General features: G+C 33.0%; 1 protein-coding gene across 3 annotated transcripts in view; it reads left to right on the top strand.

Moving 5' to 3' along the window:
• Positions 1-14,780, top strand: part of LOC147079525 (uncharacterized) — a 66,986-nt gene extending 52,206 nt beyond the window's left edge. The window contains exons 4-6 of one of the 3 annotated variants that reach the window (XM_085941762.1): positions 9,273-9,371; positions 11,089-11,222; positions 14,507-14,780. In XM_085941762.1, coding sequence (XP_085797888.1) covers positions 9,273-9,371; positions 11,089-11,222 — 233 coding nt within the window. In that variant the 3' untranslated portion in view covers positions 14,507-14,780. Of the gene's footprint in view, positions 1-9,272; positions 9,372-11,088; positions 11,243-14,506 lie in introns of all 3 variants that reach the window. The other 2 variants (XM_085941764.1, XM_085941756.1) reach the window with 2 other exon arrangements.
• The last annotated feature ends 3,743 nt before the right edge of the window (positions 14,781-18,523 follow it).

The raw sequence follows: 18,523 nt of genomic DNA, 5'->3' as shown, positions 1-18,523 counted from the left end.
AAAAAGCATTTTTGGAATTTTATTTTTATTGCATAGGTATTAATAGTTACTAATGATATAAAAAAAGAAGAAAGGTTACTGTAATTTTATATATAATAATTATCTCCTATATATTATTATCTCCTATATATTATTATCCTACAGCTGTGCCCGTTTTTGCGAGCGATTGTGTGACTTATTCGTCATGTCCAATAGGTTTAAATGAAAAATTCAGTAGAGAAACGTTCTTTATTCAAGTATAAAAGTATGGAATTTGATAAATTTCGTTGTCTTTTAGGGTTTTTTAGGGTTATTTTGACTGTTTTACAATAGATTTTCGATCGGCACGTGACTTTTTTTACAACACATATTAATTAGGGAATTTATTTTTTCGATGTGTTTGCAACACTGAAAATATTATATTTCAAAATGGCGGCTACTCCGTCAATCGTAATGACAATATGATAAATAATGCCTTTGTATTAGAAACAAAAGATGTTTATTTAGGTTTTGGTGACTTTTAGAAACGGATACTACTCTCAATCAAGTGATTTGGCGAATTGTTTATGTTTTAGTGAATTTTTAATCCGGATATTATTCTCAATCAAGCGATTTGGTGCGATCTTAATTAACATAATATTACCCTTTCAGTAGAGGTTAAATAAAACTACCTAATACATGTGTACCTATATTATATTAAAACACTATACTTATCCTAATAATACATTCAATCGTTTGAAGTTGTTATTATAATATTAGATTCATATTACCGGCGAAGTATACCATGTCACATCAATCTGACAGCTGCTGTATGTTTATGATGTGTCACCGTCACCATTCTAATTTAAGTTGTGAAGCAAATACCTATCGTGTATCTACTGTTGATGAAGTTATACGCCAGGTAAGTGCATATGCTCCTGGTTTAAAACATCATTCTGGTTTTCTGGTCATTATGACATTATTTTAATGCAACACTTGACGTATATTATTTACGGTCACATTCATAACTGATATTATATTTTTAGACCGTGAAAAACAATATATGTATTTGTCAGGTCCACGACATTATAAGCCGACATGTTAGCCACTCAGTCATTGTGGGTTTCAAAAACCTGAATCAATCCAAACCTTCATCAAACTGTTCAAGCAAAGTAATTCCATTCCTTTCGTTCACAAATTATGTTATCAAATTTGTGATAATATTTACCTAGGTACCTATTCAATTCATTATTATTATCACCATCATCCTCGATCAATCTACTGTTAGATGAAGTTCTCTCCAACCTAATTCTATTTATCTGGTAATATAGTAATTACGGTGAGTACGTAGATATGTATATATTAATGTATAACGATGGTATTTGAATTTAAATTGTAATGGATTTAATATATAACATATTTTGTGATAGGTACGTTGTCTTGACTTTCAAATTATTAAGTTATTTAAAATAATAATATTATGCACTATTCTGCTCACGTTTTTCAATTATGGTTGATAGTACCGATCAGTGTTACATTTTTCAAACTGTTTGAAATTGGACCCACTGAAGTAAATTTATTTATTATAAGTATTGAGGTCAATTATTCTCTTTCCCCAATTATGAAATGTGGTGATAAAACTAACTATTTTCACTCTCCAGGTTAGGTTTGGTTTGGTCTAAAAAGAAAGTTGTAAAATCTCATGTCCACCTCTGCGGCACATTTACTACAGATTTTTTTATGTTTACGATAAATGGATGTTAGCCACTCGGTTAACCTATTATGTCCATACTGGTACAGTTCGGTTATAAGGAATACAGCGAAAAACACATTTTGAAAATAGCTGAGATACTGGATTATTTGTTAGGTTAACCTAACCAAACCTAACATATCGGCTATTTTCAAAATGTGTTTTCCGCTGAATACCTCATAACAGAACTGTACCGCAGAATCTTATTAATTGCATTTTTCGACATTTATCCGACTGTCATTTATTTTATCAGCTTCACAATAATTCACAATAACAAACATAGACTAAAATATTTTTATTCGAACTTTTATATTCAAAGACAACGTAAACATAATTATTTTTAGGGAGGTAAATTATTAAAAATGACATTTACTATAGGTAATTATTACACAACGTATATAATATTATTTCATTTTATATTGTAAATATTTTATTACATAATATAAGTAAAATGCATGCGTGCGTATAAGCAAATAAAATAGTGAATTATGATAATTTCATACCCTAATCACACTATGAGTCGTCTACGTCGTATTATCCATTATTTCCATTCGCGTGGTTATATAGAAGAATTAATATGTATCACTATGCTTATTCGCATTCCACTACTGGATGAAGGTTTTATCAATAATCCTATTGGTCATATGAACTGCTATATCTATTAAAATTGGTGATATTAAAATTTACCTACCCATTTATATCGTCATTATTATCATGAACCAGGATCAATCCACTGCTCGATGAAGGCCTCTCAAAACTAATTCCATTCCTGTTTCATATATACATTGCTGCATTTATCAAATATTTCAATATAATATATTCATTTCATCGTTATCATCATTAGACCAGGTCAATCCACTGCTGGATGAAGGCTTCTCTAAGCCGATTCTACTCTTTTTGGTCCTATGAATAATCGCTATATAATATACATAATCTACCTATTTATAATGCCATTATCATAATCAGTTTATATCAATACACTGCTGGACGAATTCTTTTCCAACCTAATAATTACTTCCTCTCAGATCTATATGTTTCTTCTTTTATCAACATTTGTTTCGATATGAACGTCCCGCAGCGTGAAACATATTATCGCTAAAATTTTAATTCAAATTTTAATTTTTTTAAATATTATTCTATGGCTGCAAGCATTTTTTTAGACAATGAAACAAAACAACTTAATAGTTTAAATTTATTTTTTATATGGCTAACCTTCTTCTATTACATTATATTCAATCGCAATCAAATTGTCAGGTATTATGCTAGGTCTAGCAGCCTGGGATGGTATCAGATGACATCTTGAAGGCCAAAATCCATAATAGACTATACATATGACGCTAAATTTATATCGACAGTAACGACTTGCAAATTGTAAAAGTAACAAATCAACGACATGCCAAACGGCGCCGTCTCTGCATACTTCACAATTTTATTAAAATCCAATATCATTTCATTAGGACGCCAAGCTGTCTGCAAGACCTAGCGAGACAGACTGGCGAGAGCCAGCTGGCTCAGCTAGTTATTATAAAATATATAAACATCATTAAATTTTAATTTCCTATTTGTATTAAACGTCATATAAATTTCATTTACCTACCTGAATCTAAAAATAATACAATTATTACTGAATCACGATAACTACCTATCTATTTTATATGGAAGTATGTGATACTTCGACGTTGATCTGACAATAGTATCTATCTGACATGAATAGTCAATTTTGTCGGTATCAGTATTATTTTTATTTTTCAAGTGAAATGATTTAATATTAGTACTATTTTCAGTCATCAAGATGTATGGAAATTGCAATGTCATAATAAAATAAATCAAGCAGATAGATAATATTTCTTTTCAGTTTCTAGACACTTCGATGCAGATAGACACCATTGTCCACGTCAAATTTGAGCATTTCAGGATTTTTTTCGTAGAACAATAATATTTCTATACGATCCGTCACCATTTTGTACAAAATACACCAATAACCTAGAATTCGCCAAAACTGCAGATAGATACTATTGCCAGATCAACGTCGACTTACTACAATATTGATAAGAGCGTAATATGTACCTATATAATGTATTTACTTATTTATTAAGTCTGAAATTATTCAATTTATTGATAGAAGTATTAAAATTATCTTCATCTTACAATAAATGTCTTGATTGAAATTGATTATTTATGGGTGCTAATAGAAATGTCACATTTTTTCGATTATTCCTGCATATTCTAAATTTGAATTCTGACACGTCAAATGAAAAAGTTCGCAAAAGAAAACAAATGACAATCAATAGTCTATTAGTTTGACAGATAAAAAACAGTGACGTCGTTTTAGATTATAGTTTTGTAGTAATTAGTGAGTAAATATGCATTTATTTCTTGTAGCACGCCAATGCGCTGCTTACAGATTTGAATAGTTTTGTAGAATATTAATTGTGATTTGTGAAATATCGATTATACAGATAGTATTAAGCGACATTATAATTAATTTGCGGTAGATAGACAGTAAAGTAGCGAAAATGTATGGTGACGGATATAAAACGCGATTTAAAAATGATATTATCTGTGATTGTATCGAGTTTTATCAGATTGTGCCGGATTCAAATGGAAGTAGATTCGGGACTCCAAAAATTGAAGTGGATTCCTTTAATAATCAACAAAATGGTATTTAAATAAAAAAGTTGACGTATTTTCCAAAATCTCTTAGGATAATAATATATACTTAGATTATAGAAAAATATATAGGAGATTCTAAGTCTCAGGTGATAAGATATAATCATGTATCCGAAGTGTAGAGAATAAATATTTTTTTCCATTAACATTACACACCATCAGTGACATCCATTTTAGAAGCAGATCACATTTTAATTATGGACAGAATATTTTAATGGGCCGGAAAGTCGGTGGCCGCGGGGCTTAAGCGCTGGACTATAACGCCGTGGGTCCCAGGTTCGAATCCTGGGTCTGGCAAGTACACATATTGTTTTTCAATTTGTGTGTGAGTCAGGGTATGGACCTAATAGGTTGAGCAAGTGGCTGACATCCATTTCTCGTAAAAAACAAAATCTGTTAATACAAACCCTCTACTCTGTGGAGGCCCATATGATCCTATTAGGATCGGACATGGTTGAAAAAAAAAGTCGTGGACGGAATCCGAATAACACAAATTTTGAGAGTAGATTCTGAAGAGATTATAATATTTTTGGATCTGTACATCAAAAATTAAATGACTTTGTAGCAATCATACCATGTCAGACAGGTGTGACCAAGGTCTGAACAAAAACGATGCATAAGTGCGAGTGAGAAAGTATTCGGCACCCTTATAATCTCTGAGATACGCGCTAGAGTAATATAAAAGGTTTACAGATGTGGGAGATGGTTTGCTACGGTGTAGCCGCCAAAGCTTACCTTATTGCTTAACTAAGAGTCGATAACCATATTGCTAAAATTGCTATTTAAACATAAAGTAATATATCTATAGTCTAAGGGTGTGACACACTTCGGTGTTCATGTTTTGTTATCAAAACAAATCGAAGTTGCGATGAGCAGTTGTCAAATCATAACCTAGATGAACAATGATTATTATGATTTATTAAATTTCAACCTAGATAAACAATGACTTTTATAGTGTATTGAATATTCAGTTATATATATAGCGAAGGACGATGTTGGAGACGGTCACTCCTCACTCCTCACTCGATCATAATATCTCGGTACGTAGCAGTTCTTTCAATATAGTCAGTAATATATTAAGTATACAATATGTACCCTCCGTCGTAACTTCGTCCATGTCATTTTAACCATTGTATTATTTTATTATTGTGTCAGTAAATAAACTCTCTCCTCATCTGAGCAACTCCGAACAGATTTTTTCTCTACACTCATCATCCCCTCAACTTTATTTGCATCTACCTATCTGTTACAAAATACTCATAATAAAATAGAATTACATGGTTCTTTGCGTAGATATATCACTGCTGACATAATTTAGATGTCTTTTTTTGTAATTTACCCCTCCGGATCTTAATATATTGTGTCATCCAGGAAAGGGTTGTTCAAGATTTACTGCAATGATTACACCAACTAAAATCGGTTGAAAATCAATAACTGGCGGCAAAATGGAGACCTGTCAGCTAATAGCGCCTGAACACATGCATGGATTTACTTGCAGCAATAGTATGTATTTTAAACTATCGCGATAACAACTGTTTACACGTAAAAATGCTGACTGTCTCGCCAATCGGCCAATCTCATTCTTCAAGAGTAAGCGAGACGTGATGTTGTCATTTTATAGTACTATTTGACAGGTCGTGAAAATTATTTAACCTCAAAATGAGTCTCTGCGCGGTGTAGTTAGTTTTTTTATCAGCAGGTTTGGTAATATCGTTCAACTGCACAGGCACAGATATAGAACAAATCCTAACTGTCGCGAGAAAATTCAGAAGCTTCCGAACTTTTTTGATTCACGCGTGCAATCTTGCAACTTGCATGATAATACATATTTACATGTGCACTTTCTTGTTACGGCCTATTATTAATTATAGTAGGTATATAAAGTTAATCAATTAGCAAAAAACGAGAGACTGTAAAATATTTCTGTTGAGTAGGTATTACTTGCATTTCGTAATCTTTTCAACAATTATTTAATTATACCACCAAACAACAAACTTTGAAAGAGTAATAAATTAACAAATTTAAGATATTGAAATAAATTACATTTTTACGATTGCATATTTTAAAACAAAGCGAACATAATTTTTATGCAAGTTTGTGTATAATTTAAAAATTAATAGATACCTAAAATTGTAATATAATAATATACCTATGTGTAGGTGTGCCTCTAAATTATCTCATTTATGAGTTTGCAGTGAATTATATATTATATCACACGAATCTAAATTTTAAATAACATAATTACCTATTAAGAGATAACGTGTCAAAATATTTTGTTTTAATTAAATCAAATGTTAGATACGTTATTAATACACTGTTTTTGGCTTAGCATTGTAAGTTATGCAAAACATTAAAATGTAATTTAATATGGAAGATAATATCACTATGTTGCCACGCAAATAGGTAGTGTATTTTTTTAGGTTTGCTTAATTAGTTTTTTTTTAAGTGATATACGATGTCGTTTTATTTTAGAAACATAAATCGGTGGTGCAGTGGGTAAGGCGCTGGCCTTCCGCCCGAGAGTTATGGGTTCGATTCCCGGCGAGGACACAATATTTATGTGTTTTTCTCAAAGCCTGGGTGTTTATGATTGTTTAAAAATTACTAACAACCACCTTGTACGAAAAATCAAAGACATGGTTATTAATAATTAAAAAAAAAAATACTATAGTTGGGCATTTCTATATTCACTACCACTACCAGACTATATAATATTTATTAAGAATATTTATTTCAATGAACTTTGGAATTGCATTCTAATAATCTTATACCAATGTATATAGCATCTTTAAAAACAGAGCTTAAACTAGAAAAAAATTACAAACCGGAGCGCTCGATAATTAACATATTATTTATCTAATTTTATGTAGGTACTTATATATATAAAAAAATGAATGTTTGTTTGTTTGTCCCGTATGCGTTCCTATACCATTCATCCGGTTGTGATGAAAACTTTGGTGAGTTATTGTGTGCACACCTGCGAAGGTTTCTGAATTAGAAACACCATCTTCTTCTTCATTCTATCTTCTTTTATTCATATGGTTCCTATACCATCCATCCGATTGCGATGAAACTTTGGTGGGTTGTTGTGTGCATACCCGCAGAGGTTTCTGAATTATTACAACCATCTTCTTCTTCTTCTTCATTCTATCTTCTTTTATTCGTATGGTTCCTATACCATTCATCTGATTGCGATGAAATTTTGGTGAGTTGTTGTGTGCACACCCGCGGAGGTTTCTGAAATAGTACAACCATCTTCATTCTATCTTCTTTTATTCGTATGGTTCCTATGCCATTCATCCGATTGCGATGAAACTTTGGTAAGTTCTTGTGTACCTGCGGAGTAAAAATATGTTAAATAATAATTATGATTGTATGTATAATTAACATGCTGTAAGGAACGTTGCCTGACGAGCAAAAATTGATTGTCCCGCGCGGGACAACTAAATTCACGAGTATTCAACAAAAATGTCAAAAATACAAATAAGAAGTTTAGGTTAAGATAAAAGATCACGATGGATGCGTAATGCGCACGTGTTTACCCACTAATTTCATTTATTTTAATCATACCGACATCTAATTGCTACACAGTATTTTTGGTGTATGCGTCTTTTTAATTATTATTTTTTTTGCGTATTTGTCTGTTTAAGATAACAGACATAAATAATAATATAGGTAAGTAGGTATCTAACGAATTTTCAGACAATTACTATAAATGAAAGTGGTCGACATTCTAAATCTGCTTAAGGGTGGCATTTTACCTACGTCACTGTAATTTACCGTTTTTTCGACCCTTACGCCACATTTTTTTGGTTCAATGTTTCGGTCAAATATGAGGCAAGGTGTATACTGTATGTATTAATGAAAAATCATCCAACATACAGGGCTCGAAATGGACCGGAGTGTCGTTCCTGTTCGTGAAATCGGTAAGACCATCGTTCCGTCTCGAGGACAAAATAATTTGACCGTTTGAACTAAAAAATAAAATCTAAATAGAAAATCAAACACACTTATTTTTATGAAATACATATAAAATTTGAAAAACATGTAAATATCTTCAGAAAAATGTCGAGCGCTCCGGTTCGTAAACTTTCCATTTCGAGCGCTGCCAACACAGTCAGGCCGTCTGTAGGCACTAGGCAGCACCCGATTTAGTCTGGTCTGGTAGGGTCTGTAATCTGTCAAAATGTAAATGAAACTAAATAAGTATGTATTTTGTTGTTAATGTTTAATACAATATACAGCCAAACTTGGTTATTACGATCACGGAAATAGCGAGATCTCGGATGTAGTGAGGAAACATTCATTGACATTTTAGTTTATGATTTTCTCCATAAATTTATTCACTTTTATAACCAGCTACTTCTCGGGTATACCGAGCAAAACTGTTAATGTGTCGATCGTTTAAAAACAACATTTTCGACCCTAAGCAATAAAATCCGACCGAGAAGTTAACTAAACCGATACCGCCGGGATCGGATTTCGTTTATGACACTAGTTGAGTGTTGAAGTACCTAATTGGTGTTTTCGCCGACAACATTGAAAAAGTGTCCACACATATGGTTAAAATTGCATGTAAAAAATCAAAATATGTGAAGTCAGTAAGTAGGTACCTACCTACCAGCGCCGACGGCTCAGTACTTTATTAAAATAAACAACTACTTTTGTAGTTTATAAATGCCATGCTTGTTTCGGGGATTTTTACGATGATTTTCAAAAAATTGTTTTTTGTTCTATGCTTAAATAAAACGTGGCGCGATAAATAACAAGTAAATGCTTATAATTAGCAAATTCAATCGGTGCCATCATCCTCGTAATAACCAAGTTCGACTGTATATAGACTTCTTTCCAATAGTCAGATTTATCCTAACCCAGCATTTTTTTATGTTTTCAGCAAAGCCCCACCACAAAATCGACAATGACAACAGTGGCGCCGCTGCCCCAGAAGCAGCTCCAGCTGCTGATCACTCATTAAATGGAAACAAAAATCAAGGTGAGATCATGTCACAACCACTTCCGAATGAAGATCATGGCCATACACATATCCTGCAGATATTTCACAGAATTTTCAGAAATTTAATTACAGATTGATAATTAGCTCGACCTTGGGTTAACAGTGGCGCGTTTAGTAACGTAGGTACTGACTGATTTAGACCCCCCTTATGATAATAAAGTTATTAACTATTATCTCCGGAGGTTCCGTTTTTATATTTTTTGACAATTCGGCTGCATCATTTGCGTCAAAGAAATGCGCCGTTCATGCGGCATTTGACCATTATGTGCTACATTTTTAATAGATCCAAGTTTTGTATTTAAAAAAACATTACAACATTTTAAATTCGTTTTTTTGCCTTTTATAGTAACTACCAATAAAGAACATATTAAGAATACCAGCCAAAAAGTAAAAGAAGATTCGATCAAATAGTCCTCCTAGACACCATCAAAAAATAAACAATGAAAAATAGTTTTTGTATTTTTTTTTCGACCATAAGATCATAAATGGGCCTCCATAGAGTGGAGGTTTGTATTAACAGATTTTTGTTTTTACAAGAAATGGATGTCAGCCATTTGCTCAACCTATTAGGTCCATACTCTGACTCATACACAAATTGAAAAACAATATGACGTGTACTTGTCAGACCAGACCCAGGATTCGCCTACCGGCTACCCACGACGCTATAGATAGGTCTACGCTTAAGCAGCGCGGCTATCGTTTTGTATATTGTTCCTAAATTCTATTATATTTTAAAAAATCCATTTTTTTAAGTTATGTACTCTATATTACTAGTTATTATAGTTGGTATATTATTATAGTAGACAGTTTAGTTTAGAAAATAATGTACATATTAAAAAGCACTTAACAGAAGTTTCTTGAATGAGGTCTTATTAAGTTCAAGCCTCGAAATAAACCAGAACGTACTGGAGCGCAGCTCCGGTTCGTGAAATCCCCAAGATTATCGTTCCGTCTCGCGAAAATAATAATTTGACCATCTAAGATATGTAGGCTATATAACAAAAAATCTATCACACTTAAAATATACTTACATAAAATTAGATAAATATGTCAATATTTTCGGTAAATTATCGAGCGCTCCGGTTCGTAAAACTGTCCATTTTATCTGATATAATCTAATAAAATCTTCCATATATTGTAAGTTTTCCATCAAGCAGATGAGGCGGTCGCCTCCCCCCTAAAATACTGAAATATTTTTTTAATCTGTATTTATCCAATGTAAAAATTCAATCTATGAATATGAAAAAATCATGAAAACATAACATGTGCATTTTGCCCCCCACCTAATAGCGGTTTATCGCATATGTAAGAAAAAAACGCAAGGGCGCCCTAAACCAGTCAGCGCCAAGTCATGTACCTCTGCATAGCCAAACCCGTTAATTGATAAATCAGGGAACACATAAATAATGGGAAGTGCATTATCTTCTGGGTGTGGTTGTAAAAAGGTACTTACGAATGTAGGAAAATATGAAAAGAACTTAAACACGTGTCAAAGAATATATTATTTTTAATAAATACGCTTTAAAGTGTGTCAACGCATATTCAGTATTCGTAAAAAAAATTGAGGACATTTGGGGGCTTTGTATATCTTTGTTTTAATGGCTTGCCCTTCATTAAGTAAAGTCTTGATCTATGGATCTAAATCTGCTCTGTGGTATAGGTACATACAATTACTAATATAAGTCATTTGTTTCAGGAGGACGTAAACGCTTCAACCTTCCCGCCAAAAGCGAACAGGCATCGGCACCTGCCGAAGATTCTCCCGCCCCCGCCCCCAAGGCCGCCCGCAGCCGGTTCAGTGGTCGAGGTAGAGACGCCGGCAAACTATAAGTCAGTGATTGTTCGTAATGGTGACTATCAAATCTGTGTTTATCATGCTTCATAATATTATCATATTATCAAAGCAGAACTCACCCATTTCACATCGCTTGCTTTAGATAAATAATATCTATTGTTCAACGGCAACCAGCATCGAATTATATTACAGGCACATGGTGTGCCAGCATCAAAGCCTATACTAAAAAGCTTTACTAATAATAGAATTGAATGGCCAATTTGTTCGGGTAGGTATAACTCAAAAACTACTGGACCAATAATTATTACTTATGAAACTTCCACAGCAACATTGTTGGTAGGTACTGATTATTAAGTAAACCTCTAATAGAAGACCATCATCTCGATTCTGAATATCTCAAAAGAAACTTATCTCGAAAATAACGCACTTGCAACAATATTAAGTCAGGCGCGGGTAGAGAGATGAATCTAGTTTTTCTTTCCGTATTCCGACATATGATCGTAAGTCTCAGATCAGTGTTTCCTAAACTTACGGCATGCTCGTACTGTTTTAGAAATATAGAGTTTTACCTTCATATCCCTTTATTGAAAAATAATAGGGATATAATTGTATACACAATTTTACTGATAATCTTGGCTGAAACTTATGTTAACAAATAAATAAAAGAATCAATAAGTTAACAATAACAAATGAAACTACTTATGACCACACGAGTACCTATGTAAGTGATGCAACAGTTCTTTAGTTCACCCATCACTTCAAATGGTTCGTATATCACCAGAGATACTCTTCACAACACAGTTTGGGAAGCGTAAAAATGGTAAACTTAGACATGTAACAAAATTGCTTTTATCTATGGTTGCAATAACGCCAACCACATGGTGCTGGAAAGCAAGACAGTTCTAAGGAACTTAGCTGCCGTGCGAAATATCATATAGGCTGGCAAGTAACGAGGAGGGTGGTCCCAAATAGTTTACCTTAGTCTTTAGAAATTCATGCTTTTTATTTAAAATTATGTACAAATTAATCATTGTTATTAATAATACCATGCCCAATCCTAAGAAGATCAAATGGGGCTAAATGGATGTTAGCCACTTGCTCAACCTATTAGACACGTCGTAAAACATCATATTGTAAAATTGCCAGACCCGGGATTCGAACCCACAACATATTAATAATAATTTACCACTACAGTGTCACAAATTTATCTGGAAAATTGATGGGGGAGCCACAGTCGAAAACTACCCAATCGAGACTCGCAACAAAACAGAATCTGACAGTGGAATGACGTATTTAAAACGGCGTCACTGTAATTTCTTTTTTGTCCGCTCTATAGATAAGTTTGTGGCTACAAATTGGCTATGTTATACGTTATAACATATGGATTACATTTGGTGCATTCCAGATTCACCGGTTTTTTTACCTCTATAATTCGGCTGCCCCTCTCAATTTACATTTAACACTTATGGGCCTGTAATGTAAAGAAGATTTGTCTAGATTCTAGAATGTCTAGTAGCAGTAGCTTTTGGAGGTGTCGCATAATAATTTATCTATTTACGATGCAAATGAGACAAAAATATAAACGGTATAGATATACCATCATAAATCGTCCGGTATTCGAATTTAAAACTAAGCTCATCACTGTATAAAAACTATTGAGTGATATGTCAAATGTTAGCATGTGGCGCTCTCATTCATCGGACATCTTATACTGGTCGATCTATACTAATAAATTTACTATTAACATTATTACATTCACCAATCTAAACACAATCATTGACTTATGTATTATAATTATCATATAATATTTATAATTAATATTTTTATTACGTATTGCTTAATACTTATCTACTATTATATTAATTGTGCAATATTTAACTCACATTATATTATTATTTTTAATTAAATTGGTTAAGTGCCTATATTTATTTTTTTTGTTTAAGTTATCATAAGTTAACATTATTATCAATGTCAGTTTCATAATGGCTACGTCTTTATTGTATAGTTATAAAATTATACTAACTGCTTGGAACTACTCCCTATGGTGTGGTGTGTGATCTGTTATTTGGTATTGAAAAATTAAATTGGTACACTAGAAATTTCAAATTTTGGCTTCAATATTACATAAAAGTGAAATAATATATAGTTATCTAATTAACTATTTTTTTTATTAACGTTACATTCTTATATAAGTAGTAAATTAAATTATTAGCAAGTTCAATGGGTCTATTATAATATAATATACCTTATACACGTATATTATACACTAGGAGGTTATCGGCGGCTATCGACAGTAGTTTATCATATTTATGTAGAGGTATTATAACTGTTACAATAAGTTAGCCATCTAAACTGTCTATCTTGCTATAAAAGTTTACACAGCCAAAAGAGGGGCTGTTAAAACATAGCAATTTTTGACATTTTAGACGGTTAACTTATTGTAACAATTAACCTCTCAATACATAAATATGCTAAACTACCATCGACAGCCACCTTGTATATAGAATATACCCGCAAATACGTTGTAAAAAAAAATCTTCGAGCAATCGCGATATCGGTTGGTAATTAAGGTAATTAAGGTAATTTAATGCTTTGATTTAAAATACAAAAGTCGATTGCCAATTAGTAACACAATTTGGAAAGCGCGAGTATTATTATAAGAACCGTTAGTTAAAATTCGTTGCAATTAGATATGATACCTGTAGCATAGTGGTCAGTGCACACGGACGCGATTGCCGAGAGACACAGGTTCGAATCCTTGTGAGCGTCGTATTTTTATTCCAAAAATATTTTTTCTATTGGTTAAAAGTTTAGCTTGCCCACTTCACACGCATTTTTATTAGATGGCAATTCTTCGATCTATACCGGCCAAAAAACTGAATAACAATGTATCATAAGTCGAATTACTTCTTCTTTAATTTTATTATTTTCTCCTAGCCAGACCCATGATTAAGGCCATGAACTCTTTGTCAATAGATTCATACTTCGGTCTTTGTACCTCAAACTATACTTACATTTAATCCAAATCAAAAGTTACACATTATAAAGAAGACACATAGTGTCAATTTTTTTTTTTTTTTTTTTAGAATTATTAATAACCATGTCCTTGCTTTTTCGTACAAGGTGGTTGTTAGTAATTTTGAACAATCACAAACACCCAGGCTTTGAGAAAAACACATAAATGTTTTTGTCATGACCGGGAATCGAACCCAGGAACTCTCGGGTGGAAGGCGAGCTAAGGTAGATACCTAGTGTACTTTCGCACCGACAATGAAAAAGTGTCTCGTAACTATAATAATTACTTTTTTTGTGTTCTTAGGTTTGTACAAGTCAAACACCGCCTCTGCAGACAATAGTGAAATAGCTGGACTTGAATCTAATCAGCAAGCTGTCGAAGTCAAACCAAGAGCCGGGTACAAGCCGGGACAGAAGAGGTTTTAAACATCTTTTAATTAATAATACTTAATTTACAGTTTGTGATTTCGAATTAAATAAATAAATTAATTCTATAATGTACAGTTTGGTTAATGCAATGCATTACAAAACAATATAGGGCAAAGACTAAATAAACAGTTTTCAAAATAACAAAAAAATACTCTTTTATTTTTTGTAGACATTATCAATTAATTACCCATACATGTCATCAAAGAATGCTAATACCTCACCATCAATAATTAAAGTAGGGGTCCATATATGAAATCACACTCTAGGGGGGGTCTGATATAACGTGATGATTTGTGACGAATGGGGGAGAGGGTCCCATAGAAGAATGAATTAATAAACACAAACAAGACATAATATAAGTGAGTCAGGGCTCGAAATGAACTGGAACGCACCGGAGCGCCGTTCCGGTTCATAAAATCCCCAAAATTATCACTCCGTCTCATGTAAATATTAATTTGACCGTCTGAGCGAGATATGTCATATAATAAAGAAAATCTAACACAATCATTTTTTAAATACGTATATGTATAGAATTAGATAAGTAACAGTGTTCATATTTTCGTAAAATTATCGAGCGCTCCGGTTCGTAAAATTTTCCATTTCGAACGCTGAAGTGTGTTATATCTTACATCGCTTGCTCTTGAAATAAGTTAATAAATAAGGAATCAATACTTTATTCTAATAACACTGTCCGCAGAATACCCAAATTTTACTTCTATCCTCTATTCCTATTGCATAGTGTCTTAACCGGTGGTCTGCGAATATTTTTGGGTGGGCCGCAAAAAAATTCTGCAGTTCAAAAATAGTCAGTACCTATCCATTTTTAAAAGCTTATATTAAATGTCAAGTAATAAATATCTTTCAGAACTCGTGCACCTACAAGGGTTCACAATGAATTAACAAGTCATTTCCGCAATGAATGACACTATTGTATGTAGTCATAAACGTGGTTTACCCAGAAACCCAACATTTAAAGTGGGGTTGTATTATATTTCGACAATTTTTTACCTATTTATTTATTATTTGGTCCGCAAAACATTTTTTATTTTTTTGTGGTCCGCGGATGTAAAAAGGTTAAGAAACATTGCTCTATTGCATTGTACTATAATTTTAGTCTGGTTTAAATCTATGTAACAGTAAAAATACCATAATTTTATAGTATGCCAAGAATACTATAATTTTATTTTTAATACTGTTTTGAGATGTACCATATTCAAGAAAAAAAAAGATGAAAACACTATCTCTACAAAAAAAATGTGATATCTTCAAAACTCAAAGGATGTATTGAGGTCATTCGGTGCCGTATGTAAAAATGGCATGTGGCAAGAAAGATACTATCACAGATTGTATATATTTTGTAGCGATTGCTCTATCACGTTGGGCAGATCATGTCTCAAGAATAAAATACATCTAACTTCTGTGAGACATGAGAGTACCTACTCTTCAATAAGCTACTCAGTCTAAGCTGAGTACCTACCTACCAAAACCCTAACATATTTTGTAACAAAGTCTCAAATATATGGATACGGATAGTGAAAAACATGATAAGTACATAAGTATTGACTTCCCGTTACACTTTCTGTAAACTCAAAATAATATTATTCTTTCTTCGCGAAAAGGAAATAGTCCCGTGGTGATGTAAGTATAATTATTATTAATTAATAATTACATATATATTCTTTTTAACACTACAACAGGACATGAGGCCTAATGACAGTAGTGTAATTATTAATATAAGTGAAACAATTAAATATGATAAAATCGCAAAAATATTGTGACCTCACGGGATCGAACCCGGAGCCCCCGGATGAAAAGCCAGCGCCTTACGCACTGGATTACAAGGGCCGCATTCTATCCGATTGACTTTCTGTTAGGTATGCTTAATAACTAGTGTAGTTTAAAATTAACACTTTGAATTTTTAATTTGTCATATTCACTACATAATGTGAAATAAATTTGAATTCAACACCCACGATGACCGCGTGGATTGAGCGCCGGTCTATAGTGTCGAGGGTCCCAGGTTCGAATCCTGGGTCTGGCAAGTTCACATATTGTTTTTCAATGTGTGCATGAGTCAGAGTATGGTCCTAATAGGTTGAGCAAGTGGCTGACATCCATTTCTCGTAAAAATAAAATCTGTTAATACAAACCTCCACTCTGTGGAGGCCCATATGATCCTATTAGGATCGGACATGGTCAAAAGAAAGAAAGAAAAATTTGAATTATCGTCCAGGGTACACAAACTCATTACTAAAACAAAACATTCTTTTTCAAGTACCTATCTATCGTAATTCTTTGGGAAAAATTTGGGGAGTTGTTTCAAGTTTCAATGACTATTTATTTTGTCAGAATTTAATTATTTGTGTCACCCTCATTGTTGTCTCTTTTGGATATTATAATATCAGAATATTAAAGCAAACATTGTATGCATCAAGATAGTTAGGTACACCAATTTTTCATGAGTGTATCCAGTGATGTCCCCAGACAAATGCCGCCCCATTTTTTATACAGTATTTTTTATCATCATTTCATGACTCCAATATCTAATAAATCTCATGTATGGATACATTTCTAACAAAATATATAAGTACCACTAATACATACAAAATTAAATTTAGATATAAAAAGCGAATAGATTATACCCAAATCATCAGAGTCTGGGGTCTATGTGTTTTACACATTTTTGATATTTTACACACATTCGGTTGTACCATTAAATTTAGCATTTATTACACAGATTTATTATTTCCACACCATTTTTACTATGCTATTATTGTGGGCATGTAAACAAAATAATTTTAGCTATGTCTATACATTATACAAAATCATTCTCCTCGATTTGCCGCCCTTCGAGTAACTGCCGCCCCCAAGCGACGCTCAATCTGCCTACCCCCACAGTACATCACTGAGTGTATCATCAAGTACCGAGAGGAGTGGGGTCAACCGTTGAGAAGGCTTTCCGACAGCAAAATCATTCCAGTCACAATATTTAGTCATAAAGGTCCTGACAAAGAGAAGAAGAAGTACCTAATGTTCCATAGGGAGTAATGCTCAATTCGTACTTACCACAAACTTACAGTAAAATTGGTAAGTAGCCGAAATCCATCTGTTAACTATAGATTATAGAGATAAGGAATCCTGAACCATAGACTACTTTTGTTATGAACTCGCCCCCTTCTGTATTACCATTTACCACTGACAGCTGCTATCAAAATAAATTTATAATACAGCCCATACACTCAAATTCATTTAACAATTGATCTCAATATGGATATTGCATATTGGAGTTTGCAGTTATTGCGAACAATGATGTACGCATGGTAGAATGTAGAATTCGCGCAAAATGCCGATAATGGACAATCTCGAAAATAGAGAACCGAGATCTTTTGTTTTCAATTGAAACACAATGCTTACGATAATATTATATTTAGAATGATTGTCAACAATCCTTAACTCATTCATTACTCATTATTAGGTAGGTAGTATATATTATTATTATAATGTTATGAGTAAGTAGGTAAAATTTCATAACATGACAAAAAAGCCATTAAAAAAGATTAGGTGCCTAGGTTACGTATATTATCTTTGCTAGGTACGATGGTAGATATACGATATTTTAATTACCTATTGCAAATTAAAACGGTTGAACAACTATTAAATATCCGTGACATTTAATACGACATATTTTCCTATACTTTCGTTGATTCTGTTCATGTCTTAATTTAGTAAAACCGATTATCGAATTGAAATGTCTTCTTCTTCTTTGGCCATATCCGCCCCTTAGCTGGAGCATATGGACACCACGCGGCGCCTCCAAGAATCCCTGTCGCTCGCCAGTCTTCTTGCTTCGTTCCAGGTCAAACCAGCATCCCGTAGCTCCGCCGTATACACT

Source organism: Rhyacophila brunnea, unplaced genomic scaffold (genome assembly GCF_057557595.1).
Source record: "Rhyacophila brunnea isolate RB1 unplaced genomic scaffold, BYU_Rbru_1.0 scaffold_1, whole genome shotgun sequence".
NCBI classification, from domain to species: domain Eukaryota; kingdom Metazoa; phylum Arthropoda; class Insecta; order Trichoptera; family Rhyacophilidae; genus Rhyacophila; species Rhyacophila brunnea.
The sequence above is the reverse complement of the archived record's forward strand: the minus strand, read 5'-3'. Positions and strand labels throughout refer to the sequence as shown.